Genomic DNA, 25518 nt, shown 5'->3' on the forward strand with positions numbered 1-25518 from the left:
AGCAAAATTCCCCCAAGAGAAAAAAATACTGACTTCATAAACTTTTACCAGCTGAAAAACAGAAACTTAATGAGATATACACTTTAAGACCCTATGAACACATCATTAGCTTTGGCAATGGGGATGTTTTTCCATTTCACTAAGAAAAATGAATGCAATAATTGAATGATCAAAAGGAAACAAATTAATGCTAATACTGAAAATGTTAACACCCTTGAGTCAAAACAGAGTAATATTATGCTTTTCCAAATAAAAGTAGCTCATATTTCACTCAGTTCACCATATTATGTACAGTTATTGATGATATTACTGAATTTTCACATTTTAATGTTTCCTGAATATCACGAAGGTCAAGGTTAATAATTTAACAAAGTTCAAAATGTTCATGTAGCATATAAGATACGTAAGACTGATTATCAGATTACCCCTTCCATGGCAAAAAAATAACAAGCAAATTAATGTCTTATGGTTATATTTATTCTTTTACTGTGTAAATGACTATTTCTTAATTTCTGAGTACTGAATATGGGCTTCCAGTACATGAACTAAGGACCCAAATACCTGGCTTTTCTCCCATCTCCCTAGGAACTCAGCCTGCTAAGAGAAGGGCTAACATGAGCCAATGACCATGAATGCTGGGGACCATGAAAGCCGGGGACCAGGACATAGGTGCTTTTATAAACAGAAGTCAGAAGAAAGAAGAGAGAATGTGCACTCGAAAAGCCTGATTCAAAATAGAGCGACTTGTTTTATTTTTGTGTTATTTCTGTTACCAATTTTTGACTCTGTGTTTCCTTCTATCTCACTGCATGGATTTCAATTCATTTAACCCTTCAATTCAAAGAAAGTTCCAGCTGAGTGACATCTTCTATTTAATTTATTTAGTAGAGTGGCAAGCAAACTACAGAAATGAAAGTAAAATCCTGCAAGTGCTTAATAGATATTTTTTTTAAAAAAGTCAGCTTTCAATAAGCTACCCAAATAGGGCACAATACTTCTATTAGTTTTCATAATTAATCCACTTAGGCTAAGTGGGAGACTTTTTTGAGTGTCTGGTTGTATTATACTTTATTACACTACTTTGTGATTCCTTGGTCTATTACTTGAATTCTGTGCACCTCAGTGTGCTCAGATGTAGAAAGAGAAAACTATGCTCAATGATCTCATCAGACAATGTCACATCTGAAATTATTTGATATTATTTGCATTCAAAACTGTAAGAACCTGAAAAACACATTTTGCCCAGGAGCTTTCTTAACTCAAGGACAAACACCTTAGGGATCACCTTTGCTTTCCTTGTTAATTTTTTTTTTTCATGAGCTCAGACATCAAAGAGACTTCTCCCTTCTCTAGGTCAAGACTTTTTAATTTATTATTATTATTATTATTATTTTATCCTCACCAGAGGAGTGAGGACTTTTCCATTGATTTTTAGAGAAGAGGGAGGAGGGAGAGAGAGAGAGAGGAGAGAAACATGGATGTGACTGAGACACATCAATTAGCTTCCTCCCACACGTGCCCCAATGGGGAAGGAGCAGGGGCAGTGATCACACCTGCAACCCACGTACCTGCCCTTGACCGGGAATTGAACCCAAGACCCTTTGGTGCACAGGGTGATGCTCTAACCACTGAGCTACACCAGCCAGGGCTAGGTCACGACTTTTATTCAATGTTTTTGAGTTACACAAATATGAGAATTTAACATCCCAAGGAAATTGGTGCCTTAGCAGTGAGGTAAAAATGAATACAAGAACATCTTGAAATGTTTAACATGACATGAATCTATTTTATAAACTATAAACTCTCCTCCTTCAACTTAAAATAAAGTACAAATTTAGTGCAAAATAAATTATATAGAAAATGACTTTGTAAGACCATGGTTGCCAAATCGGGCAGTTAAAGCTTCAACATTTTTTATGCTTGTGTAAAATTAAAGGTATAACACAATAAGGTATTTATAATTTTTAAATCTATCCATTTAAGCAACTTATTGAAATATACATAAATGGATCAAAATTAACAATAAAAATGAAAGGATAAGAGAAACTGAGAAGTTGGAAATATTTGTAGGAAAACTTCAGTCTTTGATATTTTAAAACATTTCCAGGTGCCCTTATATCTATCTACCTCATTCCCAGCCAATCTCTCACAGCCCCCACATGTTAAATTCTGGGCTTTGCCTCATTATTTCCCTTTATCCTACCACAAGACCTAGGGCAAATTGCTCTCAATGGTAACATGTGTTGTTTTGTGTTAAACTTGATGACATTTTTGTCTGCTCTTCACTAGATTATGAGATCTTTTAGGGCAGAAACTACATTTTATCTTTGGGTGGTCAGTACCTAAGGCAGAGTCTGTATTGCATAAATACTGTTGACTTAATAAACCTAAGTATAACATTACAGAAACTACAGAGACTTTTAAAAGAGAAACAGATTACTGAAGCTTCTGGATAACATAATTTTTCTCTTTCTGACAACATGTTTACCTCTTGTTTCCATTTCATGAGACAGAAAGGATATGCATTTTTCTGGTGGGTTGTAATAAAACCTTTGAAAAATAGAAGCTTACAGCTGTTTGAGAGGATTTTTGAGATAAGAAAAATTAATCTAAGTTAAAACAAAGAATACAAGATTAACCAATATCAGAGGTCTTTTTAAGTCATAATCTTGACTAATTGGCAAACTACAAGAGAATAGTAATATTTCAATATTTTGAACTTTGAGTAGTGTTTAATAGCATTGTGCCTTACCAACATTTACCAGAATTTCTGTCAATACTAATGTATAAAAGAGAAATTTTGATCTTCTCAGAATAAAGAATATTGTTACTTAAAATCATTTTGCACCAAGGAGCATATGAAAAGATGCTGTTATCATTAATCATTAGGGGAAAGCAAATCAAAGCAGCAGTGAGATACTGCCTCACATTCATTAGGATAGCTACTATCAGGGAAAAATGCCCAGGTGGCGTGGCTCAGTGGTTGAGTATCAACCTAGGATCCAGGAGATCCTGGTTTGATTCCTGGTCAGGGCACATGCCAGGGTTGCAGACTTGATCCCCAGTAGGGGGTGCGCAGGAGGCAGCCAGTCAATGACTTTTTCATCATTGATGTTTCTATCTCTCTCTCCCTCCCCTTTCCTCTCTCCAAAATCAATAAAAATATATTTTAAGAAAAAAAGAAAAAACACCCCTAATATATTGTATTGATGAGGATGTGAAGAAATCAGAATCTTTGGGCACAATTGGTGGGGATGTAAAATGGCGCAGCCACTATGCAAAACAGTATGGAGGTTCCTCAAAAAATCAAAAATTGAATTACCATGTAATCCAGTAATTCAACATAGCCAAAAGAACTGAAAACAGGGTTTCAAAGAGATATTTACACACCCATGCTCATACCAGCATTTTTCTCACTAGCCAAAAGGTGGAAGCAACTCAAGTATCCATGGATGGCCCAGTGGATAAATAAAATGTGGTATATACATACAGTGGGCTGTTATTCAGCTCTGCAAAGGAAGGACACATACTAAAGTACTTGTGAGTATTATGCTAAGTGAAATAATTCAGTCAGAAAAGAAACTGTATGGTTCCACTTAAATGAGGTATCTAGAGCAGTCAAATGTACAGAAATAGAAAATAGAATGGTAGTTGCTAGTGGCTGGGGGGGGGAGGGAAATGTGAAGTTATTTAATGGGTATATAATTTCAGTTTTGCAAAAAGTTCTGGCAATTGGTCATACAACAATGTAAATGTATTTAATACTGAACTGTACATTTCAAAATGGTTAAGATGGTAGATTTTATGTTATATATATATCCACAATTTAAAATGTTGAAAAGTAATTTTGCAGTTTTTACAGCTTCACTCCCTCCACCCGCCATGTTTAAACACCTGCTAATTTTGTATCACCCATGTCCAAAGAAGTGCTTCTTTAAGGGTCAGAAATTTTGCAAAAGAAACAAAACAAAAAAATTACCCCTCCTTCACTTCATTTTTCAGCTCCTGCAAATAATGGAAATCTCAATCCCTACTCCACTTCCTCTAAGTCACTGCCTTATCTTTGAACAGTCTTTTGTCCCTGAACTATCTGTTCATTTGTTTAGGATGAACAATATCAACCCAGCAAGCTTGCAGGCTGATAAGAATGATCCAGAAGAGAGGCCAAATTAATTATGGAACACAAAGTCTAGAGAATGATTGTTTTTGGTAGCAGTCAAAACTTAAAAGGAAATACCACAGAAGAGCTCAGACTCAATTTAATCAATGGGTAGAACTAATGGCACTCAATTAAATACATAAAATCCAAGATTCCGTATTCTTTGTCCAAATTAAAGGGGAAACAAGGATGCATTCGAATCTACCTATTTTTAATACAGCTGGAGTACATGTCTTGTTCTTGACTGATATTATTCTGCCTTTTACAGACTCACCTGGAATCTCTGTCTGACTCTGACTCAACCAGTCTCTCACCCAAGCTCTTGCAGAACTCTTAAAATGTACCCGAGGGAATCTGAATGGCACCAGAATTGTATCCAAATGTAATAATATTTTATATATGAAAGATTTTTGGTCACTCTATAATTCTCATTAAGTAAAATATGTTTATGCCCTGGCCAATTTGGCTCAGTGGTTAGAGTATCGGCCTGCAGACTGAAGGGTCTCAGGTTTGATTCCGGTCACGGGCACATACCTCGGTTGCAGGCTTGATCTCTGGCCCCGGTCAGGGTACATGGAAGAGGCAACCAATCATGTGTCTCTCTCACATTGATGTTTGTCTCTCTCTCTTTCTCCCCCCCCCTTCCACTCTCTCTGAAAAAGCAATGGAAAAAACATCCTCAGGTAAGGATTAAAAAAAAAAGAAAAATATGTACATAAATTTAAGTTTTAATTCAATTATTTTATATATCCATTGAGATAATATTACCATTACTTGAATGAGAAGAGTTCAGTATCAATATTTTTAATGTAAACATAGAGGAAACTTGTTCACATAAACACAGATGTGGATGGAAGAGTTTAGTTTTAGCAACAGACTTAATCCTGTGAACTCCCTTGAAGGCATAGGAAAACCCCACATAGTGATTTATCATGAAATGTTTAATTTGTTAAAGACTGAAAACCATCTGAGTAGTGAAAGATTTATTACCTACTGATTAGCATCCTTCACTTTGTCTAACAAATACCGTATTTAAATGAGTCTGTTTTGGGGTTGATTTTTGTTTGCAGAATGTTTTCACCCTGCAGCAATCATCGTCACACTGTTACAGAGAGATGAGAGCTCGGTCTTTCCTCTGCAGAGCAGAGGAGTATGTATGAAAGGGAAGGGGAAAGAAGGACCTGCTTTAGCGGTGCCTTCACAGTGAGATCAGTTTTAGCAGAAAAGATGAAGCTACAGGCATTGATTCTTGAAACTCTCCACGTGCTTGTGAATCCCTTAGAGAGTTTCTGGATCCCCAGAGGCACATGACATGACACCCTGCTTGAGGGCCATGGCTCAGGATGTGTGTGGCCCCGAGGAGCACACCTGCTGCATGAGAGTGGTGGCGAGATTAGGTGCTAGTGAGCATTCTGGACTCTAAAAAGAAGTCTCCTTGGTGTTTGAAAGGAGCATGATTTATGAGAAAAAATATGGTATTTAAAAATAGAAGAAAAAGAGGAAAAAAGATTTTAGAAAGTGATAAAAATGACTAAATAGCAAACCTAAGTACTGATGTAAGTTTTCATTTAGTGCACATGTGATATTTGGGTATAATTCTGTGTTGTATTTAATACTAATCACTAACTTAGCTAAGCAGGCACCACGTGCCACACACTGTGCGTTCCTTAAGCACTGTTTTGTTTATATTCATGGCAATGCTGAGGTGGATATTCATCACCCCCACTTTATAGATGAAGAATCTTATGCTTCAGGACTCAAGGAACAGGCCTGAGGTCATGCAGCCAGGAGGGAACCAGTGAGGGTGTTGAAGCCATAAGCTCGGCTGTGACGCCCCAGCTCGGCTGTGAAACCCCAGTATTTCTCCCACCGCTGTGCCATGGATTGTACCAGCTTAGGAATGTGGGTGGACCCTGAAACACAGATGAATGAATTATCTGTTTTTACTTTTATGAAGCTGTCACAATTTTCAAGCATACCTAAAATATCAATTCAACAACTTGTGCATTTATGTAGCCTAATTACCTTTTGGAGAAACTAAAAATATTTTTTTGTAACTTAAATTGCCTGGATCAAGAACAAATTTTGTGTTAGGTCAAATGATTTAAGAACATAAATATTCTCATCATTTGTTTTAGTTCTTTGAAAATTGGCTTCCTTTAGGGTAAACCATGAAAAATCTGAATTAATTGGCTGAACCTAAATTTGGATAGTTTTTACTTGTTCCCTGGAATTAGATCAAAACTTCAATACTCAAATAAGTTTCATGCTTAAGTGACATGAATAATTTTATTCATTTGTAGTTATTAATAACCCTTCAGTGCATGGGACGACTCCCAACCAACTGAACCAAACTGGTCAGGGCAGCCATATTCCTTTATCTATCTATCTATCTATCATCTGTCTATCTATCTATCTATCTATCTATCTATCTATCTATCTATCTATCTATCTATCTATCATCTATCTATCTATCATCTATCATCATCTATCTATCTATCTATATCATCTATCATCATCTATCTATCATCATCTATCTATCTATCATCTATCTATCTATCATCTATCATCATCTATCATCTATCTATCTATCATCTATCTATCATCTATCTATCTATCTATCTATCTATCTATCTATCTATCTATCTATCTATCTATCTAATCATCATCATCTATCTATCTAATCTAACATCTATCTATCTATCATCTGTCTATCATCTATCTATCTATCTATCTAATCTATCATCATCTATCTATCATCTATCTATCATCTATCATCATCTATCTATATCATCTGTCTATCATTTGTTTTTTTCTCCATGTATCAGAGTTGCCCATTTGATTTCTGGGCACATGCCCAGGTAGGGGCCATGCAGGAGGCAGCTGATTGATGTAGCAATTCTCACATTGATATTTCTCTCTCCCTCTCCCTTCATTTCTCTCTAAAAATCAATAAAAATTTCTTTTAAAAAAATAACCCTAAGTTTTAAAGCATACATTAAATTAGGAAATTATATGTGATTTAATATTTTATAGTTCAAATTTTAAAATTCTCCCACATGTGCATCAGAGGATTGACCATAAGCAAGGTATGGAAATGTAAAAGCTGTGAATAGAATAAAAATTTAATTATTTTCTCTGAATGGTAGAACCCCCATTGGATTATATTCAACCTCCTTAAAGAACTGGCAGGCAATCTTTATTGCCCCTTCTGAAATCCCTCAGTGGCATATGAAGGAGCAGAGAGATTTAAAAGTAAAGAGCAAAAGTTAAAGTTGCAAAGATTTTATCATTAGATTCTATATGTAAATGTCTACTAATTTTCTTTATATTAATGTTATTGTTCAAGCAGGTTAAAACTATTTCCATTAAAGTTAAAACATGGGCATTCTTTAAGCCTTCAAAAAAAAAAAAAAAGTTCTGACAGCTTGTTTTGAAAACTGTCCATTTTTTATTGTCTTAAGTAGAAAATGACATTGAAATCTGCCAATGTTATTAACAGATAACATTTGTAACAGGCAGCACAAAATTTTGCAAACAGGGAAGCATTTGACAGAAAGATACCTATCTGATATATCTATACTTTGAAGTGAGTAAGAAAGTAAAGAGGGAAAATACTTTTCATTTATATTCTGGATATTTTATGCATGTATCTATTCTAGGTATTATTAAGTTTCATGGTCAATCACAAAAGAAAGGAAATGTATTCATTATAAAAATAATGGGTTCTGGTTGTACAATAAAGAAAATGATTGAGCAATTTGCCCTCACTTATACGGCTGTAGGGCTAAAGTCTGTTGAATCCATAGATTTATTACAACCTTCTGCTATTGCTCTACACCTCTCTCCTATCACTGACCTTATACCTCTCTTTTACCAGTGTCCAAACAGAACTCATTATTTTATATGGGGTAGTTTAAATGGGCATTTAATTGTTGTGCATAATTTAAAAGTTCATGATTTAGTATTCTAATTAAATACAATGATATATATCAATGTCTTCTCATTGTGGTTCTGACTACTGATTTCCGATTTCCCTGCCCCCAACCACTTTCTCTTTGATTGCTGCCAGAGTCATCTCTGTGGAGCACAGTTCAAGTCACATCATTCCTCTTGACACGTGGGACATGCCTTGTCACACTAGGAAGTTAGAGAAACTGCTTGGTGTTTTGTTTAGAAGCGATGTGATACCTCTTTTGGAAATGGCAGGAGGGAAGGGAAAGGGGAAGAGAAAGGCAGAAGAGAAAGTGAATGGGTAAAGAAACATCAAATTCCCAAGGCAGAACTTTTCTGTGTAGGGCCCTCAGGCAGGGTATGGAGCACAGGAGGCCTAAATGAACAGGAACCATGTAAATGGGTAAATTGCTGTGAGATCCAGAGCCCGTCTCCCTCTCCACTTCACTTCGCACGTCTCTGCCCCACTCCCCTCCATCTGATCTATCTCAGGGAATGGCACCACCGTTCAAATAATGGCTGAAGACTGATCGTTGAACTATCTCCATCTCCCCTCCTTCTCAACTCATCACCAAAAGTTATCCACGGATCTCCTTTAAATGATCATCCCACCAACTAGAACAGCTGCTGCCCTCCTCACCTGGTCACCTGAATAGCCTTGGAACTGATTTCTCTGCCTCCACTCACAGTCCTCTTCACTCCGTTCTCCACACAGCTGCAGAGTGGGCTTGAAAAGGTCAATCAGATTATACCATTGCCCAGTTTACCGTCTTGCGGTGGTGTGTCTCTGTCCACAGGAAGAAACCCAGATTCCTCACACGCCTCTCAGCCTGTGCTTTGCCATCGCCTTTCTCTCCTACCGCCCCTCCATCACTCTCCTTTTGTTCAACAGGATACACTTTCAGTGAGATTGATGTTTTGTGAACGTGCAAGGACTTTCCTGCCTCAAGACACTGGAATTGGCCATTTGCTGGGAATGTTTCTCCATGAGCTCTTCATATGACCTTTAGTCTCATCCATGAATCATAGCTCAAATGTCATCTAGTCAGGAGGCCTTTCTACCTCTCATAAAGTGGGCAACCCAGTTACTTTTTGCACCTCATATTTACTCATTTCTATCTTAGCTGCATTTAGAATCTATAATTGTCTGTGTTTTGTTTATATGTGTGTAATTAGTTCTTTGTCTCATCTACATTCCACACAAAGGTAGGGGTTTTGTCTTGTTTATTACTATATCACTGGAACCTAACACAATGTCTAGCATATGGGAAATACCCAGCAAATATGTGTAGAAGAAATGAAAAATCTTATTGAACCCACTGGAAACTATTCCTATTTAACAGATACAGGAGGTGGTTCAGAGAGGTTGGAAGACTTGCCTGAGGTCATACAGCTGGTATGAGGATTTTCTAGGGGCATCTACCCTAAGGGCCATAGAGGCCATGCCTTGGGGTTTTTCTGTTCAGTCTTCTAGATCCAGCACTATAGGTCCAGTGCTAGTGGTTTATTTCTCTCTCCTTTAAAGGTGCAATTGGATATCTGCTTATCACTCAGACTGAAAGATGTCATCATTGTCCTGATCATATTTTTAAATCACACTTCTTTTTACTTTAACAGTAACTCCTTGAAAGCATGAAAATGAAATATATTTCCTTAGCATAATGTTTTCTTCTGTGCCTTCAGAGTTTGGAATAATGATTTTACCTTCTGTGACTTGAATACATATTATTTATGTAGATGATTTGGGTAATCAAGCATGTGGGAAAAATCTCACACTTTTCAAATAGAAATAAAATTTCCAGTAGAAATTATTTTGGTACAGTACTTTTTTAAACAGGGAGAGAAGGCTGTGGTACCTGGAACTATTGGATTCTGGAAGACTAGACACTAGACATGGAGAAGCTGATTTAAAGGGGGAGCCACACAACATATGGGTATATATAGGGGTGGGCAAAAGTAGGTTTGCAGTTGTTTGTATGGAAAATTATACAATAATTAATAAATAATAACACAAGAATAAACTCTGTGTTTTACAGACTCACAACTGCAAAACTACTTTTGCCCACCCCTGTATAAATACAGGGAGACCCGGATTTCTTCTCCTGTTTGCAGTCCCTTTCTCTGAATACTAAAGACCTGCTTCATAGAGCTTCTAAGAACTGGTTTCATAAGCCTGGCGTGGAGGTTAGAGGACAAGCTGTTATGAGACAAAGCAGATAGAGTGGTACGTATGGGGATGCTCCACATCAGTAAGTGAGGAAGTCAGAGAATAACTGCCTTATAGGCAGATGCTCTGGAGATAGAGTTAACAAAAGCAATGAAACCTATCTGTATATTACAGTGGACATAGAATGCCGCATGATGTATGTGCGCAGAATCCTGAGAAAGAACCCATCTTTGTCTGCCTTAGTAGCACTCAGAGAAATGAAAGACACCTTTTCAGTTCCACATCACAATATTAGGCCACTTACATAATTCAAAGGGATTTGAGTTTAATAGCGGATTTGAGGTTCAGGTCGAAATAAAAGAGAGGTACACACAAAAGACAATGGATAAAAGCAATGTATTTTCAGATGGTAAGTCTAAAATGTTAGTCCTAACTTTACAATAATTAAAGAAATCCAATGTATCACACTGGATGTTTCAAATGGAAAAACAATGTCTAATGACTGACAAGTGCTGAAAACATTTTGAATCATTTTGTGGCCTAGGACATTTAAATTGCACAGAAGATTTATCACCATTCTGAATCTCTACTTAGCAATATAGCCTTCCTACCACAAGCACAGATAATCAAGTAACATTTGGAAAGTGAATATGTATAATCCAATAAAAGAAAAAAACTAAAAGCTCTAAGCATTTTTGTCTGTTTTCCTTTCACTGCGGGACAATTCAGGCCATGGGTGCAATACTTAAAAAGACCACTTGGGGGCAATACAGCATTTTTAATTTGCTTTACCTCATAGCTATGGAGTTTTCCTGGGTGACAAAAGATTGCTGTTTCTTTCAAATTTGAAAATACCTTTTACTATATGAGAGGGAAAAGCCTGTATTTCATTTTAAACTTGCAATGCATAAATCACATAAGACAACTGCAAGTCAGATTTTCTCCTGAAGGGAGCAAAAGTCTGTCTTCTTTTAGCAGACAAATCAATTTTATCTTGTTGGCATATTTGGGGATATCTTATACTTAGAATTTGTCACAGCCTTTGAATAGATCTCAAAGAATAAAGAAGAAGTGTTTAAAATGACAAATATAAGCTTTAAAATGTACTGGTGGAAAATTGTTTTGTTTCAATATCCCAAGAAGAAATGTAAATATCATTTGTCATCTCCACTGAGCACATATTTTTAATAAACTTAAGCATTAAAGAAATGGATTTTCAGAGACATTCCTGCCATTGTCTTCTCTGTTATTACTTTGCATTCACATACCACTTTGTAAAGGGATTGTTTTTATTACTAATTATTATTTTCAAGCCACCTCCTCCACCACCCCCACCCTGTCTGCTAAGTACTAGGTGTTGTGTCAGGCACTGAAGGTTTGTTTCCTTTTTATTTTTATTTTTTTATCTTTTATTTTTTTCAAGCCTCCTTTGCCGTGTAAGGTAACATAGTCATAGTTTACAGGGATTAAGGTGTGAATATCTTTGGGAGGCTATTATTCAGCTACTCAGGTTATCACAGCTTCATGGGAGTGGAAATGGTTGCTACAAGAACAGTGAAAGTCAAACAGAGGTGAAGATCCCCAATCTAGAGTCTCGCCTCTCCCAGAGTTGGGTTGGTCACCTCTGGCCAGCTCCAGGAAACCCCTGGATGGCTGAAATGTTTGTCTAACCACTGAGGCTGCCTTGGGCTCAGCATGCTTATTGATGCTCCTCAGGCCTTGGACTTTGTCCTCAACTCAGAGAGAGAAGAAGGGAAATACATGTGTTGAGAGCCCACCAAGTGCCTGAGGGTGTGGGGCCTTTACTTATGCCCTCTGAGGAGGGCTGAGGCTTTGCCCACTGAGTTACTGGGAGATTCAGGTGTGGATGGCTTGTTCCCCGTGGGTGAAGGGGGGTGAGAGGGGAGAAAGGAAAAGCTGTTAGACAAGCAAAGGAGCCCTGCACTCTCAGTCCTTTCCCCAAAGCCTTTGCTCCAAAGTCCCCACAGAGCAGCAGGGGTCCTTAGCATCCAGGGTCAGGCTTGTGGTGCTCCCTCTGTTTCCTTTTTAAATAAAAATAAACATAATATCTTCTTTCAAGATTTTAAACATATTTAGGCAAATAAATGTTTCTTCTTTTTTGTTCTCTAGATTCTTTGCTGACTTGATCTGATATTTTTTGCCCAACATATTTCCCTGTCCTCAGAAGATATTTACCATTACTACAGTGATGCAGAACTCTGGTGAGCCTTCTTGTCAAAGTCCAGGAATCAAGATTTATAAAATTAAATTCAGTAACTCTCTAGATGCCTGCACAGAAGTGGAAAATTTCAGGAAGTCTGCTGGGAGCTTTTGCCTTGATTCACGGTTCCATTACCCAAAGCTCCATCTTAACGATTCTCTGTTGTGTGGAGGGTAGTGAAGGAAGGGATTACAGCTGCTCTGTCCTTGAACATCTCTCTGGCTTAGCAAGTTCATCTATTAAGGAAATAATGAGAAACTAAAAAATTAAGATTGTGCTAATCTCTGTGGACATTTAAAGTATTTGAAACACTGCTTATCTACCTTTTTTCTATGTCATTTTTTACTCTAAACAGTTTTTTATTTTGCGAGCTTGTGTTCAGCGAGGTGTAATGGAAATCAGAGTGACACTCCCGCGCAGAACAACAGCAGGAGGAGGAAAAGCTGCATGGACTAGTTTAGGAGAGTTTCTATGATGTCCACAGGCCATTGACTTCTAGGCTTAAATTTGGACAAATAACACGTGCTTTTGCCAAGTCCTCAACTGAGCCCCTTCCTCTTTCCACACAGTTATCCACTAGATGACTCCAAGGAGAAGAGAGCTTTGAACAAGGCAGGTGAAGGGGGAAGAGCAAAGGGCTAGGGAAATACACATCCTAACATCCCAGATACCACTGAGGAATCCCCTTCCCCATCTTTAAAGCATTCTGAAGGAATTCACTTACCGCTCCTGATTTTACACTTTCTGAAATCCCTGAATATTAGCTAGCCTCCATTTTTCTGGATATATGATTAATAATTGCCCATCAGTTTTCTGGTACTAAAGGAAATAATAATTAGGAAATTTATTCATTAGAGTTTTTTTACCTTATGTTGTAACTGTAGCATATTTTGTGTGTGTGTGTATATATATATACACACACATATATATATAATATATAATACATACATTTCAGCTAATTATATTTGCATATATTTATCAGTTTACTACATTAATTCAGAAGAGATATGTCTGAATTTACATATAACATCTTTCATTACAGAACCTACTCTTAAATCATATTTTTCCAAGATGAAAGATTTAGTATATTATAATTAATAAGGTGCCTTTAATAAAAATGATAATGATAGACAGCCATGCATTGGTAAACATTTTGTGGGTATCAGCCATGTGCCAGGCAGTCTCTGAGGCTCTGAGGATATAAACACCCTGCCTGTCATTCTAAAGCTTAGGGTCATGCATTTAAATGATCATTCTGATCAAATAAACATAACCACAATTAATGAATAATTTTCTTCCTATTTAGGATAATAATTGAGGTTCAGTATTAAAAAATTAATAAATGTACAAAATTACCTGACAAACCTTTTATGGAACAAAGTTGGGAATGAATGAAATGAATGAATGAATGAATGAATGAATAAAATTTTTCAAAACAAGAGACAAAGATGCTATCAACAGTATAAAATTATTTTGCATTAATGTGATGCACTTTAAAATCGTATGCAGTTGAAACATATATTTCAGGTATATGTTTGGTGTTTTTAATAGACCAAACATATATCTGAAATAATATTTAATGCCAATGTGGGCTGATCAGATAAGTGTTATCTTGCAATTATTATTTTGATTTTACTCTAAGTCAGCTTTAGTCACATGTTTATTTAATGTTATGCTGGTTATCTATAATTTCTATTTATATAAAATCATACTTTAAAATGAACACCCTGCCTGTCTGGTGTTCCTCAGTGGTTGAGCTTTGATCTATGACCCAGGAGACACCCTGCCTGTCTGGTGTCTCACAGACACCAGTCAGGGCACATGCCTGGGTTGCAGGCTCGATCCCCAGCAGGGGGCATGCAAGAGGGAGCCAATGAATGACTCGCTCATCATTGATGTTTCTATCTCTCTCTCTCCCTCTCCCTTCCTTTCTCTAAACCAACATAGACATATTTAAAAAAAAATAATAATAAAATAAAATGAATACCCTGATGCAATCTTTAAATTTAACCCAAGCGAGGGTACATTAAGTAACATATCAACTCATTTTACAAACTCCTAGGAGCAGGCTTTTATTCACATTCTTTCTATATCTGATATAAATCTCCCTGGCCTGCAGAAGGGCAGATGCTCAGTGAAAAAGTCTTTTACAAGGTCTGTTGCACAGCCTGCAGTTTTAGATGTAAAATTAAGATTGAGAGAAGAACACTTTCTAAGGTTGAAAACCATACTTGTAACTTTATACTTGTTTCCAAAGACATTACTCATTTTTACCCTGGGAATATATGAGCTATCTCACCTGACATTATCAAAGGCACTGCATAAAAATTGACAACAAATGGGGCTAACTTCATCCCTGCAACGTGTCATGTTTCCAAAACTGAATAAGGGATATATGCATTCTTTAAAAAGGTCCTTGTAAATAACAACATTCCCCGCTTTGCCAAGATTCTTTCTCTCCTCTGTGCACATTTGCTGATCCCATTGATGTGAGAGGAACTGCAGGCACTGGAAGTGGAAGAATGGTCCCCCAAAGGCCGATGCAGTGGTGGTAGACAGCTGGTGATTTAGAGCCCCACATTGGGCAGGAGCCTGCTGTAACTTGGGTTTCCAATGGAGGTGAGTCTCACAGACACCAAGCTGAGAAAAGCCTGCAATGTCTCATGTTTTCCCCTTTCATATTATGACATCTGTCTAATGCATTTACTGAAAAGATACTGGAAGATCAGTGTGAAATACAGGGGCTGAATTACACAGGGATTAAATAGACTTGGACAAGTTCTTCACACAGTTAACTTTTTAAAAATGATCTTCAACTGAATTCAATCCAAGACACATTTATTGAGCGTTGGCTACATTCAAGAAGTCATCGTCATATAACTTTTGAATACTGAATATCAAAAAATGAACACCTTCCAATGTGGGATAATTGATCAAACAATGAATTCATTTATGTCTCAACTAGATAAAAAAAGGCTTTTCACAGCTCTTCCTGCCAGAAGTCACAGATCTCTCCAGCAATACATGTTCGCCAAAGCAGTAAGCTATGATCACAGGTATAAAGAATCTTCAGATGTCAAAAGCTAGTTACAGATACGAGAGCTTCCTCTCTACTAGATAACTTTACAATGGATGAAGGGATAACTTGCAACTTTTTACTCTAAAAACCAAATTTTAATTTATGACATTTCTTGCAGATGTGTAATAAAGACAGCCATAGATGCATTTGACCAAAAGTTATAGTTAGAATGGTTATGGAAGAGTTGTGAATTCATAGATACAATTGGAGTGCTTTCTAATTGAATTGAGAAATTTACAGAGGAAGAAGTTTTCAGTAAAATATCTAAAAAATTTGGGTCAAATGATATAGTAAGCAAATGTTTCATTTGCTATTAATTTTCTTTCCTTTTTTCCATCTTCCTCCCCACTTTAAATCTGAAATCCTTTGGAAACAGCTAACACTTAAATTTTACATTATTTTTATTGTATAGAAGTGGATTTTAGAAAAATTTGCTTTACAAATATAGTTTACAAATTGCTGTCCATTATTTCTCAAATTTTCTTTTCTTTATATTTTCAACTTTTTCCAAAGCTTTAGCAGATAAAGTATCTAGAAGTAGACCTAATTGGAAATAAGTGAGCTCATAGTTATATCTGTTATTACTGTCATGCCTCCTTTAGCTGCCAGAATATTCTATAAATGGCTACAGATAACCAGTTTAGTGGGCTTGCCTCACTGCACAGAACATAAATCACTGTTGATTTAACTAAGTAATTTAGCCTTTGAGTTCAAGACTCAGTATACACACATTATGCTTTGTGGAATTTAAGAACAGTGTTTAAATAAAACTTGGATGTCACATGATTAGTCTTTAAAGTGAGTTTGGGTCCTGTCTTCCACATTAGCATTGAGAATCATTTCTATATATTTTTTCACATCTAAAAATAAAGGGAGCAATGTTTTGGGGGATGGTACTAATTTAACAGATAAGTATAATCTATTTGTTTGAGCTGAAGCAATAAGTACTTTAATTGAAAGGTAAATAAATATTCCCTTGTTTTCTGAAATCTGTCTGTAGTATTGAGTATAACTTTGACCTCATAAGGAATAATCACTCTCTGGCACATTAATCCAGAAAGCTGCACTACCTTTCTTTGAAAGCAGGTAACAGTGCTGTCCAGAGTAATTAGGCAAGATCTTGAAAAGACAAATCCCAAAGAGGAGATGGAAATGAAGAGAACCACATGCTTTTCTGAACAACAGCAGAAGCTCACACCTGTCCCACAGGCACAGCAAAGATATGAATGAAAAACAAAATAGCAAATAGAGCATGAAAATATAAAGAAATCAAATCATAAAGAGCTTTCTTTTCTCATGATTTAACTTTAGGAAGTCCATAACAACTATCATAAAAATGTGTATCATTTCTACCAGTTGTTGCTATTATGGTTGGGGAAGTAATGTTTAAATAGAAAAGAAAGAAAAGCTTAAACTACTTGGATTACCTAGAACCTTCAGGTGTTTAATCAAGATGGTGAATGAGCATAGGTGAAATGAGATGAAGCATGAATGTAACAAAAGGACAAATATTAGAAACCTGTGTGAAAGGGAGTCTGAAAACTGTTTTGAGCTGGTCCAGCCGGTGGTGGCAGTGGACAGGGACGACTAGAGTTTGGGGAGCGTGGATGCCCAGGCTTTTTTAAGAGGACAGGCTGGAGGGAAGGATTTTTGTTTTCCTCCAGCCTCTCCCCCGTGATCCTCTAAGACATTCACTGCCTGCTCCTTCCCTGTTAAGAACATGAAGTCCATCTGCTCAGGTGAGGAGTTGATGAGGAGATGTGCGTGATTACGGTCACTCTTCCACCCTATTTTCTCTCAAACCTGAATTTGATGTGTTATAATGGAGGGAACGGCCTGCTCCCAGGGCTTTTCTTCCGAAGAGTTTAGGGGGTGAAATTCTGAACAGCGAAATCACCTCGTATTTGTCCTCTGAACAATTATTTCTGTAGAATCAGAAATGCCTTAAAATTTATCAAATATGTTGTCATTCGACCTTTTTTTTTCAGCTGAGTTAACCTGAGTTACCTCCTATAACTAAACTTTTGGGGCTATTATTAAGTTCTTCCCTGAGAGCTGTCTCACCATCCTGGCTTACTCGCACATTAGAAACACTGAAAGCGCTGTTTTTTCACTCAGCAAATATTCCGTATTTACTGTTGTAATGAAATAGGCATTTTGCTCCCTAAGAATGAAGCAAAATCATAAGGGCAAAATTATTATATTTTTATTTGTTGCATTGATTCTATTTATCTTGAATAATGGAAAGTCAAGGAGAACAGAATATAGCTGAGAACCAGCTTTGTAATAGGTCAAAGAACTGAACTAATACGAGTAATTGAGAAAAAAGATGTAGCCTTTGTGACCCCTTGTGAATTAAGCTGCCTCAGTACACTTTGTGGGAAGTAACAGCTTGGATGGAAATTTTACCTTTACAGTGAAGCGTCTTCTCTTTGGTGGATTCCAAGCCATGCCGGTTGAGTGAATGAATGCACGCAGAGGGGCTAAGGATGTCACCAACACATACGCCTTAAGAATCACAGAGAGACCTTCAGCTCTAAAGATGGTCTCATGTGGAGCAAGGACTGTTGTTTGATCCCTAAAAATAAAAACACACAATTAATGTCCCACAATGTAGGGTGAGTGTGTAATTTGTAAATTATTGCAGAGCTCCATATACTCCTCTGTGCTTTGTTGGACCCCAGCCTTCAGTGTGTGGGTTTCCTTAAACAATTTTGCTGTTTATTAGCATCACTACCAGGGGGTATACAGGTACAGAGAACAGGAATCAAATTAATAAGAGTTCTCCACTCAGGCAGATTTAATAAAAAGGTTTTTTAAAAGGAAGGGAGGTATGACAATGATCCCTAAAATAAGGTTTAAAGATTTAAAAAATTTAAATGAGTCAAATATGGAACCATAATAACAAAAGTGACACAAATTACAGATTAGGAAACGGTGAAACACCTGAACTTTTCTGGCTCAGCCCTTACTTACCTTCACTCTGTCTTTTCCTCAACAAGAAAAGATGTAAATTTCTCCATAGTGGACAGGTCACCAAAAATATGCCAAAATCCTTTCCCCATTAGTTTGTTTCTACCTAATAACCTTCACCACAAATAATCAGGAGTTAATTTAAGGGATAAAACATCAGGAAAACACTTTAGTCTACAAAGGAAAAATAACACTAGTTTAATGTTTTATGATGAAACAACTGCATTTTCATCATAAATGGTACCAAAATGTGTATTTTCTTTTCTCTACCATGTTTCTATATTCAAAGTGACTATGCAAAAGATGCATGTGATTCTTCAATGAATACTATTAACTGTGGCAATACTACTTAATGATTATAAAATTAGACGAGGAAAATTATTTTGTGTCTTGGATAAGATAATTCAAATCTCTCAATTTATCTACTTTACAAATCATTTTCCTAGCAGTAACATGAATAATGTGGCACTCTGAGTTGCTTTCTTAAATCCTGAGAATCATAAAAAAAAATAACTGGGAAACAATTTCATTCAGCCATACTCATAGACTAAGGCAATGTCACTTGAGTATAAAATGGAAGTTAAAATTTTATTGTTTCACATTTTCAAGCTTTTAAATTCAATTTACATTAATGTAATTTCCTAGATAAGAGTCCTGTTTACCCAAATGTTTATTCTGTGACAGGAGAGGTTTGAATTAGTCTAGAAGAAAATCAATGATGACATTCTTTATTAAAAAAAGATAGCCAAAATCTATGTAACAGACCTAATAATTCAAACATGCAAAACCCCCTCGATTGTTCATTGCTTTTCTCTTGTTAGCTATCTTCTAAAATGCACGTTGGATATAACAATTCAAATGATTAGCTTACAGCTGTTCACGTCTCCAGGCCCATGGTTTCCACATATGTGGCTTCACTGTTTTGGAAGGACGGCTCCAAGCACTTAGCTTGAATTGTGTGCTCTGGTCCAAACATACAGAGGGGCTCACCAGAAACTGCAGTTCTGAAAAGATTCAAAAGAGCAAAAGACAGTCATTCTATTATTCTATTGTTTCTTTTTGGAATTACATCCAAAATAGAGTCTACTGTGTTAAACTATCTTTGTTTTGAAGTATGTTCTCCTACTACTACCAGGTTAGGAAAACAAGTGTAATAACTGATTTCAAAATTTTTGGCTCAGAAGGGGAGGTAGACATGATGTCCCCAACTGTCCTGCACCGAGCAGACCTAGTGGCCACCCAGCTAAGACGCTGTGTGCAAAGGTACCTGCAGACGCCAACTTTACATACACAACTTGAGTTGATTTCCTGACAATACAATCCTTTGTGTGCTAGGGTTTGTGATGTTTCATGAACTAACAACAGTGCTTTATTATTTTGTAAAATATTATTTATTGGGTTTTTGCATTACATAAAGACCAACAACAGTAACTTACTTCAAAACACTCATATTGATATTTTTAAAATATAGATGTACATAATTTGAAAAATCAAATTGTACAGAAAGCTATCAAATGGAAAGAAAAAGCACCCAGCAATTTATCCCCAGCTAGGACCTCTCAGCTGGCCAAAGCCAAAGCTTACATATAAACTTTACCATCTAGATAAGCAGAAAACAGTAAGATGCACATGATTCTTCAATACATAAATTGCAATAAATATCAATATATGTACATAAACCTATACATGTAGATAGAGATGGTCCCAGACGTACAATTCTTCAACTTTACAATGGTGCAAAAGCAATATGTATTCAGTAGAAACCATACCTCAGATTATGAATGTTGATCCTTTCCTGAGCTAGAGATATGCGATACGTACAATACTTTCTCATGATGCCGGGCAGTGGCAGTGACCTGCAGCTCCGAGTCAGCCTCACCATCACTGTGTTCTAAACAACCGATACTCCACAGCGTGTTCATTGTTAGATGATTTTGTCCAACTGTAGGCTAATGTAAGTGTTCTGAACATGTTTAAAGTAGGCTAGGCTAAACTATGATGTTCAGGAGATTAGATGTATTAAATGTGTATTCAACTTATGATAGTTTTATTGGAAAGTAATCCCACCCAAACTCGAGGAGCATCTATATTTCTGCTTTCTAAGTTATCCAGAAAGAGACATCATAATGGTCTGTCTGGGTTATTTACCTGCTAATCCACCCTGGAGTCCTTTCCATATCAGCATATGCAGGATTGCCTTATACTTTTTAATTGATTTAGTGTTTCATTAAATGAATATATATTTAATTTACCATTCCCCTTTTTCTGGTTGTATATTTAGATCATTTTTGTAACATTTCTCTTTTACTATTTCAAAAATACTGCAATGAATGCTCTTACACATCTATTTTGGTGTACTTCTACAAGTTTACCTAGGGGCAATTCTAATCTGCATGCATAATTGCCAGGTCAATGAGTAAATGAATTGTAAATTTGACAGACATTACTAAATTGGCTTCCAAAAAGGTTGCCCCAATTCCCACTATCTTCAACAGCATATGAGAGTTGTTTCCTTACTGCCAGGTCACGGTGCTTTATTTTTAAATTATACAATTTATCTAGCTCTCAAAATGTAACAAAGCCTTTAAATTATTTCCCCCCTGTGCATGTTTCACCAATACTAACATAGTCTAATTTAAAACACTTCATACTCTTAAGTAAAAGTCAGCAGAAGTCAAGCTGTTCAATGTATTCCCATATCTCATTATTTAGCACAGTGTGATTGTTCTCAAAAAATGATAGCCTATTTATAAGGCTGTTCTATTAATGATGTTCTAATACATCTTAACAAAAGAAATATTCAAACTGCTTATTTCTAAAGGTGACAAATGAAGAGTTATTAAAGTAATTTCTTTCTTAGGAATCAGACTTAGAAAGATTTAAAGTGTTTATATAATCCTTTAGATTTTTAGTAAGAAAACGAGTGTGTTTTTTATCACTAGGCTTAATTTTGTAGATTAAATTTGCAGGAAGAAAATACATGTTCATTTTTTTTCACTAAATAGACAGTTTTTAGAATTTATTACTAGGAAAAATTTTGTCTCTCCTGAAGCACTAATTTATAGCCTTCTTTGTATAATAAGAGAACAGTGTAATTTACTCTGATTTCCTTTTACCTTTGCTGCCAAGAAGCAAAGCACTGATTAGAAGCCCAGGCACTACTGAACTTGAAGAAACTAGATATATTAAGTCTTTCACTGAGGTAGTAGCTCAATAATTTTGAAGAAGTAGTCAGCAAATATGTCAAAAGAGTAAACAATTTTATGTCCCTTTTTTGGTTTAGTTCAACTGGAGGAGCCTTGCTAATTGAGAGAATCTAATATAGGAATTGCAAAGAATATGTCAGATTTCCACAGCAGCCATTGAAACTGTGGTTGAACAATGGGATTGAATATTGACCAAAGTAATTTTTACCCTTTGTAATTATATATATATATATATATATATATATATATATATAAATTATATTATTCCAGGTTTGGAGGTTACTTTTAAGGATTCTAAACAAACAAACAAACAAAAATCTGTAATTACATGTTTCTGACATCTAAAAGCATTTCTACTTCCCTTGATTACAGCCAAAAATTAAAAATACACCCTATTAATACCTTAAAAAGCTTCAACTGCACTTTATGGAGTATTTATAAACAGTTATGGAAACTTTAAATACTCTAGGTTCTTATTTAACTGAATCAGAGTTTTGTAAGTAGTCACCATTCCTTATATCTATCACGGGCTCTCTCAAGAGACCAGTCCAATCCACTTGTCTTAATATTCTACTCCCTTTCTCCCTTGGACACACACAGAGAGCCTAGAAATCTATAAACAATGCTGGGAGTTGAGGTTCTATGACACACACTGTCTTCAAATGGCCTTGTAACCCATTAACACATATTTATTAAAAATTTTCAGGAAGTAATTAAATATGGAGGACCTAGCAAGTGTCTTTAGGGTTTTTCTACCCCATACCATGAGGACTGAATGGATAGCAAATACGGATGTGAAATATTATATAAACTTTTATTTACTGACAACTCTTAGCTTATTTTAAAGAGCTCTGAAGCCTATAACTTTACCACTTACCCAGAATAAAAATAAACAATTTGTTAGGGATACATAAAGACTGCTTTTATTGTGTCTTTTTTTAAAAAATATATCTTTATTGATTTCAGAGAGAGGAAAGGAGAGGGAGAGAGAGAGAAACATCAGTGATGAAAGAATCATTGATCAGCTGCAGCCCGCAACCTGGGCATGTGCCCTGACCGGGAATCAAACCATGATCGCCTGGATCCTAGGTCGATGTTCAACCGCTGAGCCACGCCCAGCCTGGATATTGTGCCTTCTAATATCTGGTTTGCCAGGCACTGAGTGCCTCATGACTATGGTGCAGTTTTATGAAAAGAAAGACTAAACCAGAACCATGAGACCTGGGTTTTCAGTTTGATTCTTAAGAACCAATGCTTAATGGGCATGTGACCTTGTTAAGGAGTATTCTAGAATCCAGAATGTGAATCTCCATTAATTTTCTGAATGCCCCACATCACTAAACACAATGCTTATACAAAACAAGTGCATAGTAAGTGTTTGTTCTAGCAATGAGCTAGTTTTGGGGGGTTAAGCCAATGTGCAGTTAAAACAAAATAGTATTCCCATGTATTAAAATATTTATTTGGTTATTTCTTTTTTCCCTTCTATGTGACATATTATTATATACATCACAGGCAAAGACTAAACACTGCAAAACACTTGTACTAGCAAAGACTAGCTGCCAAATTTATATTGTATTTGATTTAATATTTTTGCCCCAAAGCTAATAATTAATAGGAAAGAAATAGTGGAAACATAATTATATTTTGCAAATATTTGAATACTGTCTTGCATTAAGTATTAAGAAGCTAAACTTAGCCAGTGTTTTCTTCTTTTAAAACTTCCAGTGAAGCTAAAGGCCTTAATTATTAACAATTAGTTTTGAGATTAGAAGTATAAATAAGCACTATTTGTGGATGTATTAATTGTTTTTCTTGCCTGAGGATATTTGCAAGTCTTATTTCTTAGCCTGCAGGCATAAAAGCTATGCAAATATATCCTCAGAATTTACATGCATAGCAAATATAAATTAATAAATACATAAACTGAAGTCATAGCCAGGAAATAACTCTCTGTCAGGGCTTTGGTAGAAAGTGGATGAATGCCAGAATCAAAGAGGGAACTAAAGAGACTACTAACCAAGAGACTTAACCCAGAGACTATTAAAGAAGGGACTGTTAACAAACAAACACAATGTAAGAGTTAAGGACAAACAGCAATAGGTAGTAAAGCTCCCCATGGCTGACAAATGGAGGCTCTTACCACCCCTGGTCCCAGAGGGGGATGATTACAGAATGGGCAAAAGGCTAAGCTTGGGAGAGGGTGCTGAGCAGAAGCTGTGGCTCCAGGTAGAAGAGCACAGGCACTTCCAAGCCAGGGTCCAGCAGGGCAGAAGCCAGGGGATAAAGATCCCCAAGTTCTTTCCCTCTGAGCTCTGATCTCCTGCTGGAAGTCAGGGGACAAGGGAGCCCTGCATACGCAGTCTGTGCAGCACAGCTTTCTGGGGGAAATGAAGAATATCCAGCACAAACCCTATACTTGGAAAATAATGAGTTTTGACACCAGTCTTCTCCTTCCTCTCCCCCAAATAACAAGAGATATGTGCATTGGTCATAGAAAAGGGGCTGAAATGAAAAGAATGAGCAAGCCAAGTGCAGAGCAGTTTTACTAGAGTTGTATATGAACATTTTTGTTCACAGCCTAGGAAATGAGTGTAACGTGGGCAAGGATTGGTTTTCACTCTCCACTTCAATGTGGTGTTATTTAGAGCGGCATAATATACTCTGGCCATGTCAGGACGCTGCAGCAACACTGAGGCAGCTCCAACGAGGGGGCAGAGATGGACACCCTGACATGAACTATCTAAGACCGAGAGGCTCAATATCGGGAAAGCCCCCTGGAACCCACCATGGGCACAGGAATCCACAGTAGAGGTCACCAGCAGACAACCAAGGGTCAAGGGGCAAGCTGGGCCAGAGGCTGGGCCAAGCAAACTGAACCTAGGTCTGAGGAGGCGTGGGTGAAACCAACAGAGACACATGTTCTAATTGGCCCAGCACGTTGTCATAGTTGTTAATAAATTTTTTCTTCACAAGCATTTTACAAATAGTATCCCAAATAACATTGATTTTAAAAATTTTAACTCCTGTCTATGAATTAATTTCAATTCATAGATGTTACCATGAACTAATTCTTTAAGTTCAGTATCTTTACCTAGAAAATGACGGTAATGATGGTAATAACAACATTAATAACAAGAAGAACCTATTTCATATGGATTCTGACAGAACAAAATATAAAATTTCCTTTAAAGTGCTTTGCACAGCACTTGGCATATACTGAACACTCAAAAACATTAAATAGCAACTAGTAGTAATAGTTTAGTATAACCCTTTTCTGTGACCTAGGAAACCTGTTTACAACTTTAGAAACTTCAAAGTGTAACTAAAATTACCCCTTTTGACTTTTTTCAACCCTAAGGTTTCTCACCACTGCTGACTATCAAATAAAGGTAATCTATTAAACACTCTTTTATGTGATTTTCAAACATCTGACATTTGAATTCATCTCTTTAAGAACAAAACAGGAAGTATGTGAAATAAGCACAAATGTTGTGTAGACCAAAATAAAACAGCATCTTTACTATAAGTGCCGGCAAAAAACCCTCTGTTTTTAGTGACTATAATTTAACAGTGCAGTATCTTAGCAAACAGTTCATTTCCTGTTCTGTTTCACTTGTTGAAAGGAGTTCTATATTAAAGTTATGTATCTATGGATGGAGAAGCCTGTGACTGTCCCAGTTAGTTCAATATTTCAGTTTGTTCCTCTCTGTTTTGTTGAGGGAAGACAACCAACACAAATTTAAACAGAACTAGTTC

At 36.5% G+C, this 25518-nt stretch overlaps 1 protein-coding gene across 1 annotated transcript in view; it reads right to left on the reverse strand.

The window, feature by feature from the left end:
- CPED1 (cadherin like and PC-esterase domain containing 1) overlaps positions 1-25518 on the reverse strand; it is a 270333-nt gene that overhangs the window by 162011 nt on the left and 82804 nt on the right. Inside the window, exons 5-6 of the mRNA XM_016213335.2 lie at positions 19425-19557; positions 17990-18158 (exon numbers count right to left, since the gene is read on the reverse strand). Of these exons, the coding sequence (XP_016068821.2) occupies positions 17990-18158; positions 19425-19557 (302 nt within the window). The remainder of the gene's footprint in view (positions 1-17989; positions 18159-19424; positions 19558-25518) is intronic.

The sequence above is a fragment of the Miniopterus natalensis genome, chromosome 10 (genome assembly GCF_054644295.1).
Source record: "Miniopterus natalensis isolate mMinNat1 chromosome 10, mMinNat1.hap1, whole genome shotgun sequence".
Lineage (NCBI taxonomy): Eukaryota > Metazoa > Chordata > Mammalia > Chiroptera > Miniopteridae > Miniopterus > Miniopterus natalensis.